Below are 25,856 nucleotides of genomic sequence, written 5' to 3' on the forward strand. Positions count from 1 at the left end.
TCCGTGTTTTGCGGATCCGCAATTTTCGGACCGCAAAACCCTATGGTTGTCTGAATGAGCCCTTAGGCAGATAAAAACATGCACATACAGTATACGGGCCAAAATAACCCCTAAGTGTATAAACAGCCCCCCATGTCAACATAAATATAATTCTACTCCTGCCGGTCATAAATATATAGAATGGCAAGGCCGTGTCACCTGATGCTAATTACAAAGGAATTCTCCTCTTACAAGTGGCCTCAGAAGTGGTATCTCCGTGCCCTGTGCACTCTCACCGCCGTGCTTGGTTAATGCAGTCTTGCAGACAGTGGTGTGACCCGACTGTCTGATTACTTTTTAGTTTTTGTGCACATTCCAAAGCCCCATTATCCCATGAAGCTAGCCATGCTGTTGCCAAGGTAGCTTTCTACCCAGATTAAAGGGAATCCCTATGACCAGCATGAATCAGAAGGTGACCCTGTCTTGATCAGCAGTTTCCAAGAGTTTCTCAAGGAATTTTGCACTTTTTTTTGGGCTTAGACAAATGTTTTTTAAGGTTATTTAGCTCTTGTTTTGACCTGTCTAATCATAATCAGCTTAATCTGATGCTTTCCAATGATTTCCTTGAAAACTAGTAATATGGGGTCATGTTCAGAGCACTTATCAGACAAATAGGCTTATGAAGCTTTCGGGAAAGTTTGCAGCCACGGAAAGGGGAAATGTGTCCTGTCCACACACGGTATGTTAAAATGAAGCGTTTGTCTTAGTATACGCATGCATGGTGTATATTTCAGACCGTCGTGCGGGGTGCAAGAATGAACTATATTGTGCGTTATTTTCTGCCGTTTAGGGTGGGTTAACATCTGCGTTCCGGATTCCGTTATGGCTTTCCTTTTTAAAATGGTTATAACGGAAGTAAAAACGGAAGCCTTTAGAGGCATTCCGTTTTGATCCGTCTTAATAGAAGTCTATGGGGAATCATAACGGATCCGTCTGGGTCCCGTTATGCAAGACGGAAAACAAAGTCCTTGCATAACGGGACTTACCGGAATTAAATGGACCTGTTTTGATTTTGCACAACAGAATGCATCTTTTCCGCTAGGATACGGTTGTGTGAAATCAAAACGGATAAAAATGGACTTTTTTATCGTCACTAAATACATTGAAAGTCAATGGGTGACGGATCGTTTTTTTTAGGCTCCTAAATAAAAAGAAGGATCTGTCACCATTGACTTACATTGTTTTCAGTGCCGGATCCGTTTTTATGACCAGACACAAAACCACAACTTGCAGCGCAAAAACGGAATGCTGGTGGAACGGAAGACATCCTGATGCATCCTGAACTGATCTCTTTCCACTTAGAATGTATGAGGACTAAACGGAAACGTTTTTTCTTTTCCAGTGTTAAGATCCTCAACAACGCAAGTGTGAAAGTAGCCTTACCTGTCACTGGCGTCTGGTTCCTTTTCCTCCGCTTCCACTGGACCGGATGTGTGACATGCCGTTGACACGCACGTCACTGCTGTTGGCCAATCAATGGTCTCAGTGGTGACCGTGGTCACGTTTCATTCCTGGTCAGGTCACCGCTGGGACCATTATTTGGCCAGAAGCAGTGACGTGCGTGTAGACGGCATGACACGCTTCCGGTCCAGCAGGGAACGGAACCATAAGAGAAGGGGGTCTTGTCATCAGAACAGAAACGCTGGTGACATGGGATTTCTTTTTTTAAACCCCTGCATCTTGCCTGAAAATATGAAAAGGGGTTCCCGGTATTAGAGAACCCCTTTAAAATATGTTTAAATTGGTAATATTTCTGTTTTAAAAAAAAAAACAATACTCAGCTCACCTATCCCTCGCCGCTCGCCACTCTCTGCTTTCTGGTCCAGTGATGATGTTCCGCCACAGGGGCATGTGATTGGCGAACTTTAACATTATGGGGTACTGAACGTAAAATGATGGGGAAACACTTGAATTTTTAGGTATACATAACGAAATGTAAAAAAAAAAAAGCTAAAGGGTCTGAAGCCCTGAAGACTTTCCACCTAGAACTGTAGGTCATCAATATCTGTAGCCTAGAGAACCCCTTTCAGTCTATGCCTTATTCTGCCAGTACAGAACCATATTAGCACGATCCTGAGATATCTACAAGGCGTAGAAACTGCCAATTTATTTTGTTTTTAACCGTCGTATCAAAGTTTTACGGAATTTTAAACTCTGAGTCCCGACCTCCCAAGAATCCTGGAGCTTGATCCTAGGACATTCTCAAGTCTTTTATCTAAACTGTTTTCATCCTCTATATATAGACTGATTTCAGCAGCCCTGAAATTAATGAGCAACCATAACTGCTTTCTGTTTTAGCTTTTTTTCGGCAGTGGGGGTTGAGACAGCGAGGTTGGGAGTCCTGCCAAATGTAGGGAGGCATACAAAGTTGGCATTTACGCAGGGCGCTGGCACGGCACACGTACTGTAGAGAGTGTAGAAGGTCATGTGTGCTGAACTTTTCCTTGAATAATTAACTTACGTTGGAATTTTTAGTTAGAATCATTATGGGCAGATTTGCTTCTAGATAAAATCTGTTCACTTTATGTTAGGGCAGCTTTGATATATAGGATCTGTTGTTGGGTAATTTGTGTGGTCGGCTGCAAGCTCATCCTTCCTAGCTGTTTATTCAGACATATAAAACCTTTGTCTGCCTTCCCAAGTACTTATAAATGTCAAGATCAACTTAAAGGAGTTATCAGAAAAGAAAAAAAAAAGTCAGCTTTTTTTTTCAGAAATACAGACGTGGACAAAATTGTTGGTACCCTTTGGTCAATGAAAGAAAAAGTCACAATGGTCACAGAAATAACTTTAATCTGACAAAAGTAATAATAAATTAAAATTCTATAAATGTTAACCAATGAAAGTCAGACATTGTTTTTCAACCATGCTTCAACAGAATTATGTAAAAAAATAAACTCATGAAACAGGCATGGACAAAAATGATGGTACCCCTAGAAAACACAGAACATAATGTGACCAAAGGGACATGTTAATTCAAGGTGTGTCCACTAATTAGCATCACAGGTGTCTACAACCTTGTAATCAGCCATTGGGCCTATATATATGGCTCCAGGTAATCACTGTGTTGTTTGGTGATATGGTGTGTACCACACTCGACATGGACCAGAGGAAGCAAAGGAAAGAGCTGTCTCAAGAGATCAGAAAGAAAATTATAGACAAGCATGTTAAAGGTAAAGGCTATAAGACCATCTCCAAGCAACTAGATGTTCCTGTGAGTACAGTTGCACATATTATTCATAAGTTTAAGATCCATGGGACTGTAGCCAACCTCCCTGGACGTGGCCGCAGGAGGAAAATTGATGACAAATCTAAGAGACGGATAATCCGAATGGTAACAAAAGAGCCTAGAAAGACTTCTAAAGAGATTCAAGGTGAACTTCATGCTCAAGGAACATCAGTGTCAGATCGCACCATCCGTCGTTGTTTGAGCCAAAGTGGACTACATGGGAGACGACCAAGGAGGACACCATTGTTGAAAACGAATCATAAAAAAGCAAGACTGGAATATGCCAAACTACATGTTGACAAGCCACAAAGCTTCTGGGAGAATGTCCTGTGGACAGATGAGACAAAAATCGAAGTTTTTGCCAAGGCACATCAGCTGTATGTTCACAGACGAAAAAATGAAGCATATCAAGAAAAGAACACTGTCCCTACTGTGAAACATGGAGGAGGCTCTGTTATGTTCTGGGGCTGCTTTGCTGCGTCTGGCACAGGGTGTCTTGAATCTGTGCAGGGTACAATGAAATCTCAAGACTATCAAGGAATTCTAGAGAGAAATGTACTAGCCAGTGTCAGAAAGCTTGGTCTCAGTCGCAGGTCATGGGTCTTGCAACAGGACAATGACCCAAAACACACCGCTAAAAACACCCAAGAATGGCTAAGAGGAAAAAATTGGACTATTCTAAAGTGGCCTTCTATGAGCCCTGACCTCAATCCTATTGAGCATCTTTGGAAGGAGCTGAAACATGCAGTCTGGAAAAGGCACCCTTCAAACCGGACACAACTGGAGCAGTTTGCTCATGAGGAGTGGGCCAAAATACCTGCTGAGAGGTGCAGATGTCTCATTGACAGTTACAGGAAGCGTTTGATTGCAGTGATTGCCTCAAAAGGTTGCGCAACAAAATATTAAGTTAGGGGTACCATCATTTTTGTCCATGCCTGTTTCATGAGTTTATTTTTTTACATAATTCTGTTGAAGCATGGTTGAAAAACAATGTCTGACTTTCATTGGTTAACATTTATAGAATTTTAATTTATTATTACTTTTGTCAGATTAAAGTTATTTCTGTGACCATTGTGACTTTTTCTTTCATTGACCAAAGGGTACCAACAATTTTGTCCACGTCTGTAGTTTCGTTCCTCTTCGTAGCCTGTGTCGGGTATTGCAGGTCAGCCCCATTTACTTCAACGAGGCTGGACTACTCACTATAGCAGGCACGGCCCGTGATAGCCGGATATAGGAGCTTTAGAGAGGTATGGCGTGGCCTTAGTTTTTGGGATAAGAGTTCAGCTGCTTTAGTGCATTCAGCTATTTAAAGAATGAAAATCAGACATCATATAGTACATGACAATCTCTTTCTAACAAAGCTAGAACCAGCCCTGTACCTCACATGGATCCAAAGATCTCCCCATTCATGGTTCTGGTAGATTTAGATGAAGGGGAGTGTCTTGTCTGCTGCAGCTCAGGAGGCGTGTCTCAGCTCTCCCTATCACAGCTCAGGGGGCGTGTCTCAGCTCTCCCTATCACAGCTCAGGGGGCAGTTGAAGGATGAAACTGAGCATGTGCGGCCTTCTCAGTGAGCATGGCAAAGAAATAAGGAAAAACAAACAGCAGGTGGCGCTATACAGATACATTTATTGAATTACTCAGTGGCTAAACTTTTTTAGAATTTAGAATTCAGACACAGGTGCTGGTTTTAAAACTATAGAATATTTTTCGTAGAACAACCCTTTTAACTGTGGAGACGCGCTCCACACTGACTGCTGCTGCCCTCACTGCCTCTCTCCACAGATATGTGAAGAATGGAGAATGTAAAGTCGCAGCACAGGTAGGGCAATGATGTAACAGCATCGCACAGCCTGTGCATTGTTAACTGTGCAGGGACTTGATAGCACCACTTGTTGGGGGATTCTAGTATGGGGAGTACAACTTTTAATATTTTTGGGCATCCGTGGCTGGCATATAATTATTGGGGCATCTGTGCCCAGCATATGATGTTGGGGGTATCTGTGGCTGGCGTATTATTTTTAAGAGCATATGTGGTTTGTACAAAATTTTGGGGTCATCTGTGGCTGGCATATAATTATTAGGGAATATGTGCCTAGGATATGATGTTGGGGAATCTGTGGCTGGCGTATTATTTTTGGGGGCATTTGTGGCTGGTACATAATTTTGGAGGCATCTGTGGCTGGCATATAATTTTGGGGTCATCTGTTTCTGACATAGTATTTTGGGTGCATCTGTGATTGGCATATAATTTGAGGGCCATCTGTGTCTGGCATATAATTTTTGGGGCATCTGTGTATAGTATATAATTATGGGAGCATCTGTGGTTGACAATATTTTGGAAGAAATGGTGGCTGGCATAAGGGGTCATTATAGTTATGATGCTTTTTATGAAGTACAGTATCTGGGGGTATTGTGTCACACAGTAGGTACATTTAAAGGGGCAGCACCAGGCATAGAATTGGGGGGTATCAGCAGGATAGGGAGTTTGTGTAGGTTGGGAAAAGAAAGGATTGATGCTGAAAAAAAAGGAGGAACCAAAGATGTCTCTGTTACAAACTCTGCAGACAGTACAAGGTATGGCTTATAGAAGTAGTCAAGGGGGTCTGGGCCAGACAGAAAAGAAATAAATAAACAAAAATCGTAGAACATGTGAGTCATCTGTACGTCAAAGGATTTTAATGTAATGTAATCACATATACTGTATGGTGTGCAGAGTGCCTGTGGATTTACTACTTTATGGTCACTGTATGACAGGTACTCTTATACTAAATCTGTTAAATTTAGATAATTTTAGGCCACAACTAAATGGCCTTATTTTGTTACACAGCACAAAGACGTAAACAGGAATTACAGTGTGTGGCATACAGTACTGGGCATCAGACTCATAGCTGACCTTACTTTCCAGTTACCTTTATATTCCCAATGCTCATTTAGTCATTAGGTGTTATACATTGCTTCCCAAGAACCGAATGAGAAATACAAAATCTGCAAATTATAAATGTGGATTCGGTGGATTCACTGCTTCTATAGAACAACATTCTGTTTTCCTTTCAGGAATCCCACAAGTCCTGACAAGAAATCCTGCTGCAGTTGTGAGGACTTCCAAGAATCGGGCAGAGTGACGGTTTAAATTAAGCACATCATTGTTTTCTGGAGACATGCGAAAAGTAACAAAACCATATTTGCCGCGTCTTGATAGAAATGTGAAATGCCCACACGACATCCATACTCTTTATGCTATTATTATATCATTACTCTTCTGTACTTCCCAACTCACGTTGCATCATTAAATTCGAGCCTTTACATTAAAGCAGATGTAATATTTTTTGAATTATTATTATAATTATAATTTTTTTTTTGCTTCTAGGAAAGTTGAAGGGATTGCCCACTCAAAAATATTCTCCATTTTCCAAACCAGCACCTGAATCTGAACACTTTTTTTTTTTTATTGAGTATAGCCACTGATTTTAAAAATATCTGCACACTGCCACCTACTGTTTGCTCTTTTCTTTACTTCTCTGTCCACCTCAGTAACATCGCTGAGATGGCTGGACGTGCTCACTTCCATGCTTCAGATTGCACTCCCTGTATCTACTGTTAGAAGACGTGACAGTTACAAGGAGAGATCTGCAGCAGAAAGGGCATGCCCCCTGAGAAAGGACGCAGCCCCTGAGCTGTAATAAGGAAAGAGCTGCAGCAGAAACTACCCCCCCCCCCCCCCGAGAAACCCTAAGCTGTATGTCGGATACAGTCTTGGTAACTGATCCTTTGGTTTTCCCGTAGTCTAAACCTATTCACGGCTTATTTTTGCGAAACAACTGAGTCAATACAAGTAAGCGGCCCAGCGTGTGTTCATCGGGGTCTCTGTTACTAGTTTATGCTGCCCTCGGATAGGGGAGCATGAAACTTGGGATAGAATACCTTTAAATTACCAATTTTAGCAAAAAGGAGGAAATATTCTTGTTAGAGACATGCATCTTCATTGCCGAAATAAAAGAAATGACTCAAAGCTGGAAATGTGGCCCCATGTCAGCTGCCTCTATGGCACCTTCACCCTGTTTGTGCCACCTCTGCCCGATCGATGGCCTCAGTTGCAGTCTTGTGATTTCCGGGATCTATCTCTGGGGTGTTACGTTGGGACATACAGTACAGACCAAAAGTTTGGACACACCTTCTCATTCAAAGACTTTTCTTTATTTTCCTGACTATGAAAATTGTACATTCACACTGAAGGCATCAAAACTATGAATTAACACATGTGGAATTATATACATAACAAAAAAGTGTGAAACACCTGAAAATATGTCATATTCTAGGTTCTTCAAAGTAGCCACCTTTTGCTTTGATTACTGCTTTGCACACTCTTGGCATTCTCTTGATGAGCTTCAAGAGGTAGTCACCTGAAATGGTCTTCCAACAGTCTTGAAGGAGTTCCCAGAGATGCTTAGCACTTGTTGGCCCTTTTGCCTTCACTCTGCGGTCTAGCTCAACCCAAACCATCTCGATTGGGTTCAGGTCCGGTGACTGTGGAGGCCAGGTCATCTGGCGCAGAACCCCATCACTCTCCTTCATGGTCAAATAGCCCTTACACAGCCTGGAGGTGTGTTTGGGGTCATTGTCCTGTTGAAAAATAAATGATGGTCCAACTAAACGCAAATCGGATGGAATAGCATGCCGCTGCAAGATGCTGTGGTAGCCATGCTGGTTCAGTATGCCTTCAATTTTGAATAAATCCCCAACAGTGTCACCAGCAAAGCACCCCCACACCATCACACCCCCTCCTCCATGCTTCACGGTGGGAACCAGGCATGTAGAGTCCATCCGTTCACCTTTTCTGCGTTGCACAAAAACACGGTGGTTGGAACCAAAGATCTCAAATTTGGACTCATCAGACCAAAGCACAGATTTCCACTGGTCTAATGTCCATTCCTTGTGTTCTTTAGCCCAAACAAGTCTTTTCTGCTTGTTGCCTGTCCTTAGCAGTGGTTTCCTAGCAGATATTCTACCATGAAGGCCTTATTCACACAGTCTCCTCTTAACAGTTGTTCTAGAGATGTGTCTGCTGCTAGAACTCTGTGTGGCATTGACCTGGTCTCTAATCTAAGCTGCTGTTAACCTGCGATTTCTGAGGCTGGCGACTCGGATGAACTTATCCTCCGCAGCAGAGGTGACTCTTGGTCTTCCTTTCCTGGGGCGGTCCGCATGTGAGCCAGTTTCTTTGTAGCGCTTTGATGGTTTTTGTGACTGCACTTGGGGACACTTTCAAAGTTTTCCCAATTTTTCGGACTGACTGACCTTCATTTCTTAAAGTAATGATGGCCACTCGTTTTTCTTTACTTAGCTGCTTTTTTCTTGCCATAATACAAATTCTAACAGTCTATTCAGTAGGACTATCAGCTGTGTATCCACCTGACTTCTCCACAACGCAACTGATGGTCCCAACCCCATTTATAAGGCAAGAAATCCCACTTATTAAACCTGACAGGGCACACCTGTGAAGTGAAGACCATTTCAGGTGACTACCTCTTGAAGCTCATCAAGAGAATGCCAAGAGTGTCCAAAGCAGTAATCAAAGCATCAGGTGGCTACTTTAAAGAACCTAGAATATGACACATTTTCAGTTGTTTCACACTTTTTTGTTATGTATATAATTCCACATGTGTTAATTCATAGTTTTGATGCCTTCAGTGTGAATCTACAATTTTCATAGTCATGAAAATAAAGAAAACTCTTTGAATGAGAAGGTGTGTCCAAACTTTTGGTCTGTACTGTATGTCCCTGTACACTATTGATTTATATGGTGCTGGTGTTTATGGATTGCGTTCACTGCTGGGGGTTATATCAGGAATGTTAACCCCATCACCACTGGAGAGGATGTAGGATGTGAAACAAAATGTTTTGTTATTTTGGAATACAAAATTATATATGATTTTCTTTTTCTAACCACAGCTAAATTGGCCTTGTTGTGCCCTGCTAGATATAAAACAACAAAAATAATAATAATGATCTTTATTTATATAGCGCCAACATATTCCGCAGCCCTTTTCAATCAGGGGGTTCAAGTACAAACAGAATCATAAATAACACAGCAGCAAACAGGTCAACAATTACAACAAGAGGAATGAAGGCCCTGCTCACAAGAGCTTACAATCTGTGAGGAGATGGGGGTGACAATTGTTGCATGACTACTGTTAAAGGGCATCTGTCAGCAGTTTTGTACCTATGATGACACTGGCTGACCTGTTACATGTGCACTTGGCAGCTGAAGGCCCCTGTGTCGGTCCCATGTTCATAAGTGTCCGCATTGCTGAGAAAACTGATGTTTTAATATATGCAAATGAGCCTCTAGGAGCAATGGGGGCGTTACTGTTACACTTAGAAGCTCTGCTCTCTCTGCAACTGCTGCACACACTTTAATTGAGAGGGCCAGAGGTGATGACATTTACACTGCCTGGGTGCAAGGGTTGCAGAGAGTGCAGAGCCTCTAGGTGTAATGGCAACGCCACCATTGCTCCTAGAAGTTCATTTGCATATATTAAAACAATGTCTTACAGCAATGATAGATGCAAATCCAGCTGTGTCCCCACTGCCCTCATCCACAGGTTTGGAAGGTGTACATCATATAGTGCCCCAAAAGTTATAAAGTGTCCAAATAACATTGCCATAGGGTTTCTTAATAACACTGCCAGTGCCCCCACACAGTAGTTATGCCCACTCAGTGCCCCCAAACAGTAGTTATGTCCCCTTAGTGCCCCCACACAGTAGTTATGCCCCCTCAGTGCCCCCCAGACAGCAGTTATGTCCCCTTAGTGCCCCCACACAGTAGTTATGTCCCCTTAGTACCCCCAGACAGTAGTTATGCCCCCTTAGTGCCCCCACACAGTAGTTATGTCCCCTTAGTGCCACCACACAGTAGTTATGTCCCCTTAGTACCCCCAGACAGTAGTTATGCCCCCTTAGTGCCCCCACACAGTAGTTATGTCCCCTTAGTGCCCCCACACAGTAGTTATGTCCCCTCAGTGCCCCCAGACAGTATTTATGTCCCCTTAGTGCTCCCACACAGTAGTTATGTCCCCTCAGTGCCCCCAGACAGTAGTTATGTCCCCTTAGTGCCCCCACACAGTAGTTATGCCCCCTTAGTGCACCCAGACAGTAGTTATGTCCCCTTAGTGCTCCCACACAGTAGTTATGTCCCCTCAGTGCCCCCAGACAGTAGTTATGTTCCCTTAGTGCCCCCACACAGTAGTTATGCCCCTCAGTGCCCCCACACAGTAGTTATGCCCCTCAGTGCCCCCACACAGTAGTTATGTCCCCTTAGTGCCCCCACACAGTAGTTATGCCCCTCAGTGCCCCCAGACAGTAGTTATGTCCCCTTAGTGCCCCCACACAGTAGTTATACCCATTAGTGCCCCCACACAGTAGTTATGCCCCCACAGTGCCCCCAGACAGTAGTTATGTCCCCTTAGTGCCCCCACACAGTAGTTATGCCCCCTCAGTGCCCCCAGACAGTAGTTATGTCCCCTTAATACCCCCACACAGTAGTTATGCCCCCTCAGTGCCCCCAGACAGTAGTTATGTCCCCTTAGTGCGCCCACACAGTAGTTATGTCTCCTTAGCACCCCCACACAGTAGTTATGCCCCATCAGTGCCCCCACACAGTAAATATACCCCTTAGTGCCCCCACACAGTAGTTATGCTCGCTCACTGCACCCAGACAGTAGTTATGTCCCCTTAGTGCCCCCACACAGTACTTATACCTCCTTAGTGCCCCCACACAGTAGTTATGCCCCCTCAGTGCCACCACACAGTAGTTATGTCCCCTTAGGGCCCGCACACAGTACTTATACCTCCTTAGTGCCCCCACACAGTAGTTATGCCCCCTCAGTGCCCCCAGACAGTAGTTATGTCCCCTTAGTGCCCGCACACAGTAGTTATGTCCCCTTAGTGCCCCCACACAGTACTTATACGTCCTTAGTGCCCTCACACATTAGGTACTTATACCTCCTTAGTGCCCCCAAACATTAGTGCCCACCCTTACATTAGGGAAGCCCCTGTGGTGTTAATAAAATTAAAAACAGGAATACACGCCTAGACACGGTCCCCGATAAACGGGAGTACATTCCACTCTCCTTAGCAGTTTCGTGCAGTTTAAGAAAGCAACTTAACACAGCCCTGTGAACAGTAGAATGTGAACACAGGCATATGATCTTAACACAGATTAGTAAAAGGGTCAGTGGATGTGATCAGAGCTTTACCAAATAAACACAGCCCTATAATGTGAACACAGCCTTAGACCTCATGTACACGAGCGTATTTTGTATCCATGTCTGATCTGCATTTTGTCTGAACCGCGGATTGCACACAGACCCATTCACTTCTATGGGTCCACAAAAAAAAAAAAAAAAAAGGACCGCACATACAGTCAGGTCCATAAATATTGCGACATTGACACAATTGTAACATTTTTGGCTCTATACACCACCACAATGGATTTGAAATGAAGCGAACAAGATGTGCTTTACCTGCAGACTGTCAGCTTTAATTTGAGGGTATTTACATCCAAACCAGGTGAACGGTGCAGGAATTACAACAGTTTGCATATGTGCCTCCCACTTTTTAAGGAACCAAAAGTAAGGGGACAATTGGCTTCTCAGCTGCTCCATGGCCAGGTTTGTGTTATTCCCTCATTATCCCAATTACAATGAGCAGATAAAAGGTCCAGAGTTCATTTCAAGTGTGCTATTTGCATTTGGAATCTGTTGCTGTCAACTCTCAAGATGAGATCCAAAGAGCTGTCACTATCAGTGAAGCAAGCCATCATTAGGCTGAAAAAACACAACAAACCCATCAGAGAGATAGCAAAAACATTAGGAGTGGCCAAAACAACAGTTTGGAACATTCTTAAAAAGAAGGAACGCACCGGTGAGCTCAGCAACACCAAAAGGCCCGGAAGACCACGGAAAACAACTGTGGTGGATGACCGAAGAATTCTTTGCCTGGTGAAGAAAACACCCTTCACAACAGTTGGCCAGATCAAGAACACTCTCCAGGAGGTAGGTGTATGTGTGTCAAAGTCAACAATCAAGAGAAGACTTCACCAAAGTGAATACAGAGGGTTCACCACAAGATGTAAACCATTGGTGAGCCTCAAAAACAGGAAGGCTAGATTAGAGTTTGCCAAATGACTTCTAAAAAAGCCTTCACAGTTTTGGAACAACATCCTATGGACAGATGAGACCAAGATCAACTTGTACCAGAGTGATGGGAAGAGAATGGAGAAGGAAAGGAACTGCTCATGATCCTAAGCATACCACCTCATCAGTGAAGCATGGTGGTGGTAGTGTCATGGCGTGGGCATGTATGGCTGCCAATGGAACTGGATCTCTTGTATTTATTGATGATGTGACTGCTGACAAAAGCAGCAGGATGAATTCTGAAGTGTTTCGGGCAATATTATCTGCTCATATTCAGCCACATGCTTCAGAACTCATTGGACGGCACTTCACAGTGCAGATGGACAATGACCCAAAGCATACTGCAAAAGCAACCAAAGAGTTTTGTAAGGGAAAGAAGTGGAATGTTATGCAATGGCCAAGTCAATCACCTGACCTGAATCCGATTGAGCTGCATTTTACTTGCTGAAGACAAAACTGAAGGGAAAATGCCCCAAGAACAAGCAGGAACTGAAGACAGTTGCAGTAGAGGCCTGGCAGAGCATCACCAGGGATGAAACCCAGCGTCTGGTGATGTCTATGCGTTCCAGACTTCAGGCCGTAATTGACTGCAAAGGATTTGCAACCAAGTATTAAAAAGTGAAAGTTTGATTTATGATTATTATTCTGTCCCATTACTTTTGGTTCCTTAACAAGTGGGAGGCACATATGCAAACTGTTGTAATTCCTGCACCGTTCACCTGATTTGGATGTAAATACCCTCAAATTAAAGCTGACAGTCTGCAGTTAAAGAACATCTCGTTCGTTTCATTTCAAATCCATAGTAGTAGTGTATAGAGACAACAATGTTAGAATTGTGTCGATGTCCCAATATTTATGGACTTGACTGTAGATGTCATCTGTGTGCTGTCCACATCCGTGTATCCGTTCTGCAAATTATAGAACATGTCCTATTTTTGTACGTACTCTGGACAAGAATAGTCCTTTCTAGTAACAGGAGTGAGAAAAATGCGTTGTGCACAGGGAAAGTATCCGTATTTTGCGGACCGCAGTATGGACATGTGGACGAGGCCTTACAAACATACTCAGTATTTGCTAACTTGTCTTTTCCCATTGACATCAGACACAGAATACACAGCGGCAGCTCGAATTGAGGGAATCGTTGACATGACATCATTCAGGTCACAGCAAAGCGAACAAAAAGATCCGTGCAGTATTTGTTCTAAACATGCCTGGAATTCCCCCCATTCCTCATGACTAGTGAAAGGGTCAGCGCCTTAAAGTCAATGGACCGGAAAACACATTTATGTTATGGTAACCGAGGATTGTTCCACTTATAACACTCTCATGGTCATATTCAAACTGTGCAAATATACATTACGTTATTTATTCCCCACTGGTTATATAGCGCCAACATATTCTGCAGCACCGAATGGAGTGTCATCAATTCATTAGCCAAAATAACTTTTGGCTAATTAACAACTACTGATGTATCAAGTGTCATTAGATACAGTTGGCGGTTTTTGGCCCTAGGACCAATGCTGAGGGACCTCTGCTGGGTAAATGTTTGAGTTTTTTAAAGGGGTTATCCAACCCCTGTAACAGGGATGCCCAACCGGGATGCCCAACCTGCAGCCCTCCAGCTGTTGTAAAACTACAACTCCCATCATGCCCTGCTGTAGGGTTATCCCCAAATTATTATAAAAATGAAAATCAGACACCATATAGTACATGACAATCTCTTTCTAACAAAGCTAGAACCAGCCCTGTACCTCACATGGGTCCAGAGATTTCCCCAATGCTCTGCTAGATTTATATTCATCCCCATTGCTGCCTTCTATTGGCAGCTTAGGGGGCGTGTCCTTCTCAAGGATGTGTCCTTTCTGCTGCAACTTTCTTATCATAGCTCAGGTGACGTGTTATTTCTGCTGCAGCTCTCTCCCTATCACAGATCAGGCGGGTGTGCACTTTCTGCAGCAGCTTTACCCCTGTAACTGTTACAGCTTCTTACAGCTAGTGGCAGTTGACGGACAGAACTGAGCATGTGCGTCCACCTCCATCAGGTGGACAGAGAAATAACAAACAAAAAAAACCAGCAGGTGGCGCTATACAGATACATTTTATTGAATAACTCAGTGGCTCTACAAAATTTTTAATTACATGGAATTACAAAAGTATTCAGATCCAGGTGCTGGTTTGAAAAATGTTAAATATTTTTCGAGGGACAATCCCTTTAATCTTTCTTTTTTCTTCTTATTACAGCATTAGAAAGAAAGACTTTCAATTTGCAATGAAACTAATAAAATGTAATAAAAATGGTAGATTAAAAAAAAAATATTTTCTACTGCAGCTAAGAAGACAAAAAATCTAATTTTGGAATAATATTCTTTTAGAAAACTGATACATGTGGCAAACTTGGCCAATTTCCCCCTATGAGTCTTGAAATTCCACAGTACGCTTCCAAATTCACCCTGTAACAAAGTATCTTTCATTGGATGTCAGAGGCTGACTCCCCGCAACTCTAAAAGCAGCCCAGCACCAATAAATACCGACGGACTGCCCGCTGACAGATCAGCTGTTAGGAGAAGATAGTAACAAAAGGTAGGCCTTTAATGGATCCTAACACAAATATGTCCTAAGTCAGCTGATATTCAGCACCAGCGCTGGAAAAATATACATCAGGCTAAAAATAACAGCAAAAATCACTTTATTTTCCATTTGCAGAGTGTGAGATCATATTTGTACTCCGCAGGGTAAGTGGGTGGGACGCTGGACAAGAACCAACCACTGTATTACAAATAAGGACATTTATTCAAATATTTATAACAAAAGAAATACCATAGTTCATCGTCGGCAGCAAGTGTATAAATGTCTAAAGGGATTTCAATGAGCCTCAAATATTCCTCGCATTAGCTATAATAAAGTCAAGACAATACCCTAATAAATTTCCATTACACGTCGAAACCATAAACAGGGAAATCAAATTCCCAGTGACTGTTCTGCCATCTACAGAATGCAGGATTTTCTGCTATTTTTCCTATATACCTTTTCCCATGTATATACTTAAAGGGGTTGTCCCACGAATAATATTCAACAGTTTTCAACCCAACACCAAGATCTGAATACTTTTGTAATTGCATGTAATTAAAAATATGGCATAGCCACTGAGTAATTCAATAAAATCTATCTGTATAGCGCCACCGGCTGTTTGCTTTTTTCTTATTTCTTTGTCCTGATCACTGAAAAGGCCGCACATGCTCAGTTTCATCCTTCAACTGCCTCCTGAGCTGTGATAGGAAGAGCATGGACACACCTCCTGAGCTGCAGGAGAATAGACACTCCCCTTGAGCTGTCAGCTTGATATAAATCTAGCAGGGCAATGAATGTGGAGATCTCTGGATCCCAGTGAGGTACAGGGCTGGTTCTAGCTTTGTTAGAAAGAGATTGTCATGTACTATATGATGGCTGATTTTCATTTTTTACATTAAAGGGATTATCCAACCCCTATAATGTCCCCCCTAATGCCCAGGCCCCTCATATAGGTTATAGTTACCCCGTTCCCCGTCACCCGCATCACTCCTGATGCCCGCACGGCTGCCGCTGCCTCTCCCTGTCGTGCGGAATAAAACATCCGGCGACTGGGGGGGGGCAGCCAATAGAAGGCAGCAATGGGGATGAGCCTCCCTAGCATCACGGGTGACGCTAAGGAGGCTCGTCCCCGTCGCGGCCTGCTGTTTTGCGTAACTGGGAGAGGCAGCAGCAGCCGTGCGGGCACCATCTACCTATATGAGCGGACAAGGCATTCTAAGGGACATTATAGGGGTTGGATAACCCCTTTATTGATTAGATAACCCCCTTAAGTCATACTCACACCAGCTAGGGCAGCCATAGCAGCTGCTATGGGATCCAAAGGCTGAAGGGGCCAACTCAGGCATAGCTGCTATCTGGCATTACTATGTGGTGTCTCCCATCTGATATCTGGCACTACTTTGTGGTGTCTCCCATCTGATATCTGGCACTACTATGTGGTGTTTCCCATCTGATATCTGGCACTACTATGTGGTGTCTCCCATCTGATATCTGGCACTACTATGTGGTGTCTCCCATCTGATATCTGGCACTACTATGTGGTGTCTCCCATCTGATATCTGGCACTACTATGTGGTGTCTCCCATCTGATATCTGGCACTACTATGTGGTGTCTCCTATCTGATATCTGGCACTACTATGTGGTGTCTCCCATCTGATGTCTGGCACTACTATGTGGTGTCTCCCATCTGATATCTGGCACTACTATGTGGTGTCTCCCATCTGATATCTGGCACTACTATGTGGTGTCTCCCATCTGATATCTGGCACTACTATGTGGTGTCTCCTATCTGGCACTACTATGTGGTGTCTCCCATCTGATATCTGGCACTACTATGTGGTGTCTCCCATCTGATATCTGGCACTACGATGTGGTGTCTCCTATCTGATATCTGGCACTACGATGTGGTGTCTCCCATCTGATATCTGGCACTACTATGTGGTGTCTCCCATCTGATATCTGGCACTACTATGTGGTGTCTCCCATCTGATATCTGGCACTACGATGTGGTGTCTCCTATCTGATATCTGGCACTACGATGTGGTGTCTCCCATCTGATATCTGCCACTACTATGTGGTGTCTCCCATCTGATATCTGGCACTACTATGTGGTGTCTCCCATCTGATATCTGGCACTACTATGTGGTGTCTCCCATCTGATATCTGGCACTACTATGTGGTGTCTCCCATCTGATATCTAGCACTACTATGTTGTGGTGTCTCCCATCTGATATCTGGCACTACTATGTGGTGTCTCCTATCTGATATCTGGCACTACTATGTGGTGTCTCCCATCTGATATCTGGCACTACTATGTGGTGTCTCCCATCTGATGTCTGGCACTACTATGTGGTGTCTCCCATCTGATGTCTGGCACTACTATGTGGTGTCTCCCATCTGATATCTGGCACTACTATGTGGTGTCTCCCAACTGATATCTGGCACTACTATGTGGTGTCTCCCAACTGATATCTGGCACTACTATGTGGTGTCTCCCATCTGATATCTGGCACTACTATGTGGTGTCTCCCATCTGATATCTGGCACTACGATGTGGTGTCTCCCATCTGATATCTGGCACTACGATGTGGTGTCTCCCATCTGATATCTGGCACTACTATGTGGTGTCTCCCATCTTATATCTGGCACTACTATGTGGTGTCTCCCATCTGATGTTTGGCACTACTATGTGGTGTCTCCTATCTGATATCTGGCACTACTATGTGGTGTCTCCCATCTGATGTCTGGCACTACTATGTGGTGTCTTCCATCTGATATCTGGCACTACTATGTGGTGTCTCCCATCTGATATCTGGCACTACTATGTGGTGTCTTCCATCTGATATCTGGCACTACTATGTGGTGTCTTCCATCTGATATCTGGCACTACTATGTGGTGTCTCCCATCTGATATCTGGCACTACTATGTGGTGTCTCCCATCTGATATCTGGCACTACTATGTGGTGTCTTCCATCTGATATCTGGCACTACTATGTGGTGTCTCCCATCTGATATCTGGCACTACTATGTGGTGTCTCCCATCTGATATCTGGCACTACTATGTGGTGTCTCCCATCTGATATCTAGCACTACTATGTTGTGGTGTCTCCCATCTGATATCTGGCACTACTATGTGGTGTCTCCTATCTGATATCTGGCACTACTATGTGGTGTCTCCCATCTGATATCTGGCACTACTATGTGGTGTCTCCCTTCTGATATCTGGCACTACTATGTGGTGTCTCCCATCTGATGTCTGGCACTACTATGTGGTGTCTCCCATCTGATATCTGGCACTACTATGTGGTGTCTCCCAACTGATATCTGGCACTACTATGTGGTGTCTCCCAACTGATATCTGGCACTACTATGTGGTGTCTCCCATCTGATATCTGGCACTACTATGTGGTGTCTCCCATCTGATATCTGGCACTACGATGTGGTGTCTCCCATCTGATATCTGGCACTACGATGTGGTGTCTCCCATCTGATATCTGGCACTACTATGTGGTGTCTCCCATCTGATATCTGGCACTACTATGTGGTGTCTCCCATCTGATGTTTGGCACTACTATGTGGTGTCTCCTATCTGATATCTGGCACTACTATGTGGTGTCTTCCATCTGATATCTGGCACTACTATGTGGTGTCTCCCATCTGATATCTGGCACTACTATGTGGTGTCTTCCATATCATATGTGATATACAGTACTTACCATTATGAAGTTGTGTGGATTGACTGCTGGGGAACCCAGTCATGCTCAAGACGCTACTGTTCGGAAAATCCCACTTCGGACAATGTTCTTTACCAGATTCCGCGCCTGAGCTATGGACAGGGGCCGGGACTATCCCTCTCCCTGGAGAATGCACAGATAAGGTGGATTCAGGAGTTTGATAATGCACCAGGGAGAGGAATAGTTTTGGCACCGTCCAATGCCGAAATGACGTCCTGTCCATAGCTCAGGCCAGAAACCTGGCAAAGGTACATGACGTTGGCTGAAATAGGATTTTCAGAAAAGGGGCGTCACGTGACCGGGTTTCTGAGCGGCCCATCCACGTAACTTTGGAACATTAAGTGTATTGTCTGTGAAGGTTCTCATTTATCCAGGTCATGGTATATCTGTAAAGAATAAATCAAGGCAACTGGACGTCCAGTTGCCTTGATTTATTCTTTACAGATATTAAGTGTATTGAAAACTTTCTTCTGCAGGAGAGATATAGGTAATTAAGGTGCTGCAACCACAGGTTCTCACATACCGTAGGATGTTTTTTATATTATTACATTTAGCGCCATTGGGGCAGTTTTATAGTCCGACACTGCCTATAATGTGCCCTGTTGATGGCACCACGAGGCACATGGTGCCCAGTGCCAAAGAGGCTTAGCCTGATAGCGGGGTGTTGTTGAGCTGCTGGGTCCTGCCATCTGCAGGTGATGTGTTGCGGTAGTGGTGGTCGCCATGCGGAACTGCGCCAAATTATCCATAGGGACCCACTCGAAACAGGGTCACCATGACGTGGCGAGTGGTCCTATGCATATTGATTAAAACATGTACTAATTACCTTACGGACATGTTTGTAAATGATGCTGAGAAGCAGCAGACCGGCGCACGGCATGTGGAGGCTCCATCCATGACGTCTTTTCTACAGTTTGGCAGCTTTCCACGTCAGCAGTAATAGCAGCATTTCCACTTCTTTGCCTACACATTTCTGACAAAACTTCATCAAAGCCACCTATATGAATGTGATATTGCGGTGGTTTTATAGACGGCCGCAGTTTGGGCCTCTAATGCATCATTTCCAGAACGTGCAAATCCAGAAAGAAGGGAAATCTATATTACGTGCACTCTGACTCTGGGAAGAATGAGAGGCAGCTGTCTACAAGGGGCCGGAAGCAGCACGTCCTACAGGAGATTAACATTTGACCTGCGATATTATGTTTCTATCTCGTCTACAAATTACATCTTTTTATGGGTCGACTGTAAGGAAGTTATTATGTCTACCCAAATATGACCTTCATTGTGCTGAGGAACCAACTGGCTTCTCATGACAGAGCCTGAAAACCTCATCAGAAACAAGGGCTAGATGTCGTAGAGTCAGAGGGCAGGGATTTATATGGTTAATCCACGGTGACAACGACACTATGGATAGTTGTGCGGCTGGGGCGACTCCCTGGGAAGTCAATGAATGCCTTATAGACACTCGACCCCAACACACACTATGGTCAGTATCGTAGGAAGCCAATTTACCTATCTTTGGAGTGTGGGAGGAAACCGGAGAACCCGGAGGAAACCCACGCAAACACGGGGAGAACATACAAACTCCATGCAGATGTTGTCCTTGGTCGGTGCCTTGTCAAGAAAAACGTACCTTGATCAATGAACTACCTAACATTCTGAACCATGGGAGAAAGATGGCGTTCATACATTATACCCTTAAAGGGGCAAGTGGCATTTATCATGTAGAGAAAGTTAATACAAGGCACTTACTAATGTTTTGGTATTGTCCATATTGCTTCCTTTGCTGGCTGGATTCATTTTTCCATCACATTATACACTGCTTGTTTCCTTGGTTACGACCAGTCTCCAATCCAGCACCGGTGGTCGTGCTTGCACACTATAGGAAAAAGCACTGGCCTCTCTGGGACCACAGGAACGCACATAGACCCTCGCTTTTTCCTATAGTGTGCAAGCACGGCCACCGATGCTGGATTGGAGACTGGTCGTAACCATGGAAACGAGCAGTGTATAATGTGATGGAAAAATGAATCCAGCCAGCAATGGAAGCAATATGGACAATCACAATACATTAGTAAGTGCCTTGTGTAAATTTTCTCTACATGATACATGCCATTTGCTGATGTGAGACAACCCCTTGTCCAGGATTTTGCTATTGATGGCCTGTCCTCAGATCCGACACCCCGTGCCCGCTCTGAGCCCCTGTTTTCTTGTTGCTCTGCACAATAGTGCAGAGCTGCCCCCATTGAAATAAATAGGAGCAGTGCTGCAGTAACCAGCTGCCTCCACCGCACAATCGAGACGCCAAAACAAAACGGCAGATCGACGTTGGTGCAGGGTGTTTAACCTCCACCGATTATCTATTACCCATGCAATAACAATTCTGGAGCATCTTTTCTTATATCTCTGCGTTGTGCCCTTCCTCTGTTATTCCTCCTGAATATTAATGAATACAATGACCTGTAACTGAGTGTTACCATTCCCCTTCCACTATCAAAACAGATTGGACAATGTCCAATTGTGTAGAGACACACCTCCCATCTGGTAACACCCAGTTGTAAACTTATTCATACATTTCCAGGAGGAATAACAGAGGGAGGTTCTAAGAAAAAATGCTCCAGAACTATTTAATGAGGGATACCAGTCCAGGAGATGCCAGGCTCGGCTCTGACAGTTTAGGTTCCGCTCTGGGGAACCTGTGGAAATAAAAATGGAGAGCGGCTCACGTAGCAATTCCACACAATACATGAGTCGTTGCTTATCTCTGGAGCATTCTGAAGTCTCCACCGTCCATAGACTACAAGCTGCTGCTTATGACGGACTGTGATAGGGACCCCGACAGGGACCATAAAACAGCCTGTGCCAGCCCCCCACTGCAAGGAACCCGCAAAGAACCCAAATACACAATAATTGGCAATTTCCTCATATATTCTTGTAGTATCACCGAAGGTAACGTACTGTCATTTTCTCAGCGCTTGTTCCTCATCAGCCCACATAATGACGGGTTCACCACAGATATGCTTAGTCATTCCCAAAATGTCGGTTTTAGTAATTTTTACCATATGTTCGATTTAGAGAGGGAGGATTGGATTAATGGCGTTTTACTGCAGTCTAATATATCAGATCATAGGAAATTACTCAGGGTGGAAACCAAACCTTTTAAGATGACCAGTCACCGATGACAAACCGTGATCTCCACGGAAGGTCACATCTGTACTTTAATTTCCACTGCAGAGGCCTCCGCTGGGAAGGTGCAGTGATCCTTGCTAACCACTGAAATGAGTGGCCGACCATGCAATGCACTGACGTTATCATGTCAGCCAAAGCGGGAGCTCCCCTTAGAGAGGACACCGTCATAACCCACACTGTGCGCTCTGCTTGCTTTTGCAGGAAAGGGGCCCTTGGAGTATAAGGCCCCATTCAGACAACTGCATTTTTGGCCTGCATCCGATCCACATTTTTTGCAGATCAGATGCAGACCCGCTATCCACATCCGTATGTCCCTTCCGCGGTCCCGCAAAAAAGATTTTTTTGTGGACAAGAATAGGCATTGCTACAATGGGTCTGTAAAAAACAAACAAACAAAAAAACGCATGCAACATGGATGTCACATGGACACATACGATCGTGTGAATGCACCCTAACGGCTCATGCACACGGCCTTAAGTGTTCTGCAGTCCACAAACCGCGGATCCGCAAAAAAAAAACAGGGATTCTGCCGACATTTATTTTTGGCTCCTGCAGAAATGTCCTATCCTTGTCTGCAAAATGGACAATAATAGGACATGTTCTATTTTTTTGCGGAACGGCCATGCGGACAAGGAATACACACGGAGTCATTTTCGGTGTTTTTTGCGACTCCATTGAAATTAATGGTTTCACATATGGACCGCAAAAAAGATGGAGTGGACACGGCCAAAAAATACGTTTGTGTGCATGAGCCCTAAACCTGTGATTTGTACCCACACCCTGGAACCCTTTGGGCTTGCTTTTATAGGGAAAGGGCCCTTGGGGTATAAACCAGTGACCTTGTACCTGCATCCTCTACCCTGAATCTATCCTGTACCCCATTATAGAGGCCCTGTTCCTATTGGTTATGCATGTGTCCACTGGTGAGAATGGATCCTCAACTCATTCTGCAGCACTGCAAGAAAAAAACGTTGCTTTGATATAGGGAGATATATAGTTTACAGTTGCTTCGGGTGGGGCTAGAAAATACAGTGCGGTATGTGGTGGCTTTTTTTTATTACTGTAATTTATTTATTTATTTTTCTCTTTTTTTAATTTTTTTTACACTTTGTGCCCCCCATAAATTTATGCATGGGTTTTGGGGATCGTTATAACATTGCATTTTACTTTTATTGATGACTTTTCCTGCAAAAGGGATGACATATGGGCCCCAGTTTGAGGGGGAATACAGTCCCCAGAGAGGTTGTACAGGGCTGTACAGCCTCACCATATTGCTGATCTGGGCCTGCTAAGACCCAGCATCTCGTGCAGGTATCCGGTGTCCGGCGAGCAAATGATTGCTAGGATCGGAGCAGGAAGTCGTAACATTACCACTTCCTGATCTGTATACACAGCGCTCATTGATTGTTGTGTATACAGCAATGAAAAAGCCAGGGAAAGAAAAAACAACAACCCTGTCTTCTCTATGGAGAGCCCAGCTGTCACCGACAATCAGGAGTGCACCTAGCCTTTCTGTTGCCTGAGGAGAAAATTTAAATGTCGCTCCTCCCTGCCCAATGCTAATTTCTTAACCTAACCCCTTCCCCTCAGCCCATGGCCCTTTAACTGCCCCTCTCTTGCCCCTACCTTGTGCTGCCTGAGGCCATCGCCTCACCTGACCTCATTGAAGGTGCACCCCTGCTGACAACGACACCCTGCTCACTCAGCTGCTAACCCTGCACCATTAAATGTGGCCTGCCCAGACATTTATAGTCCAGTATAGAGCGGATGTCAGAAAATGGTTAAAGGGGTTCACAAAAAAGTCTGGGTACAAAAAAAATAAAAGCTTCCCTCACTCTGGAAGACGCGGATCTGTCTGTTTTGCAGAGGACAGAGCTGGTGACTGCAGCCCACTGAAGTGAGAGCAGCGCTGCAGTTACCAGCTACGTCCTCTACGCAATGGACGGAGCTTTGTAGTTCCTGCTGCCAGAGCTACAAGGAAACAGCTGATCGGCAGGGGTGTCGGACCCCCACCAATCTAATCTTGATGACCTATTAATCGATATCAAAATCCTGGACAACCCCTTCAAGGCTCAGATATTTCCAGCACTTGCTCAACCTGCTGCTCCATCAGGATGGAGGTATGGGACCCCTCTTCCCAGGATCGGTGGTCGGACCCCCACCAGTCAATTATTAAGCAAATTAAATAACTCATATTCCATAATGCATGTGTCCGTCTGTCTGCTATCAGGTTTCGTTACACAGACAGTTCATCGTTCAGCACGAGCAGAAGGTAAATTATGTAACGTTACCTTCTCTGCCAGTAATTCCCGGATCCTGTTCGCCTGCGAACGAAACTTCATCAGCTGGGCTTCCAGGGCCATACATCTCTCTTCCCAGTCTACGGCTCCCTCACATCCCGCTTGCTCTGCCATGCTTGCTGTAAAAAAAAGTAAAACACACAAACAGCATGAGTGGTCACTGTGCGACACGGTCCCTGCTCCCTCCTCTACTTCCTGCAGAGGATCTGCTACAATGAGCCATCTGTGAGACCCGGCTGAATCCTGTTACTTATTACCGATGCTATCGAGAGGAATAGTCCGACACAGCTGGAAGGAAAACGTAAGAATACGAGCAGTGTGAACAGCGGATTGTATTAAACTGGGGGGCGTCCCTGAAGACCGCACCATGAAACGTACCCTTCGCAGTGAATTATTTATCGCTGGGTAGATACGCCGTTCAGGAGTCGGAAAAGAGCTGGAGGATAATTATTTTGGGCAATGTAATACAGACTGTATTAGTAGCCCCGCTCCTCTTCCAGAAACGAACTGACCAAACCAGTAAGAGGGGGATGACCACCTAGCCTGTCTGCTGCCTAAGCCGAAAACTGAAACGGCGCCCCCCCCCCATGCCAATTTCTTAACCTAACCCTTTGCCACAATGAAAGCCCTCATTGCACATGGCCCTTCGGCTGCCCCCTTCTTGTCCCTACCTGGTGCTGCCTGAGGCGATCGCCTCACCTGGCCTCATTGGTGGCCAGGTGAGGCCAGGAGCCCAGGAGCTTCAAGTTAGGCTAGGTTCACATCACGTTTTTCCCATCCGTTTAACATTTACAAAAAACGTATACGTTAAACAGTGACATCCGTTCACCATAGAGTTCCATTGTAAAAATAAATATACGGATACGTTTTTTTTTTTACCAGACTCTGCAGGATACAAGAACCTGGTATGCTGCATTTTTGTATCCTTTTTTTTTTTTTAATGTATACATCAAACGGAGGCGTAAAACATGATGTGAACCCAGCCTTACACCCGGCTCCTGTCAGCTGTGTTTTCTGGTGGCTGCCCACAACAGCTGATCGGGGTGCTGGGTGTCGGACCCCATGGATCTGATATTGATGACCTAACCTGAGGATACCCCCTTCGAAGGAGTTTTCTCATCTCATAAAATGTTGGCATATCTCTAGGGAACGCCATTGCTTTCCGATCTGTGGGGGGCCCACTCCTGGGTCTCCTACCAATTTTAAGAGTGCATTTAAACGGCAGTATCCATATCCGCAAAATACGGATCCGATCCGGTGATTTGATCAGCGTGCTTTAGCGCTGCCCCAGCTGTTTTATAGGCTAGGGCAGCGCTAAAGCGCCCGGTACGTCACCGGAACTCGGAAAATGCCTTTGCCCTGTGCGATTTAGCACAGGGCCAAGGAGAGCATCGGAGCATGAACTGCTCCGATGCTTGTCAGGGGGGCTGCCGGGGTGAACATGGGGCTATGTCCGGGTTCAGCTCTGAACCCGGACGACCCCTTTAAACACTGGGTGCAGTTTTACAAGATTCGTCTAAATCGAACCAGAAAAGATTTGGGCTCGATTAGGTGCCTAAAAAAATCTGAGATTCGGAACGAATCTCTGAATCTGT

General features: G+C 44.6%; 1 protein-coding gene across 2 annotated transcripts in view; it reads right to left on the reverse strand.

Annotated features, from left to right (window-relative positions):
• PLEKHH2 (pleckstrin homology, MyTH4 and FERM domain containing H2) overlaps positions 1–25,856 on the reverse strand; it is a 144,345-nt gene that overhangs the window by 103,368 nt on the left and 15,121 nt on the right. For both annotated transcript variants that reach the window (XM_044290007.1, XM_044290006.1), the window contains exon 2: positions 24,253–24,380. In XM_044290007.1, coding sequence (XP_044145942.1) covers positions 24,253–24,375 — 123 coding nt within the window. In that variant the 5' untranslated portion in view covers positions 24,376–24,380. The remainder of the gene's footprint in view (positions 1–24,252; positions 24,381–25,856) is intronic.

The sequence above is a fragment of the Bufo gargarizans genome, chromosome 4 (genome assembly GCF_014858855.1).
Source record: "Bufo gargarizans isolate SCDJY-AF-19 chromosome 4, ASM1485885v1, whole genome shotgun sequence".
NCBI lineage: Eukaryota > Metazoa > Chordata > Amphibia > Anura > Bufonidae > Bufo > Bufo gargarizans.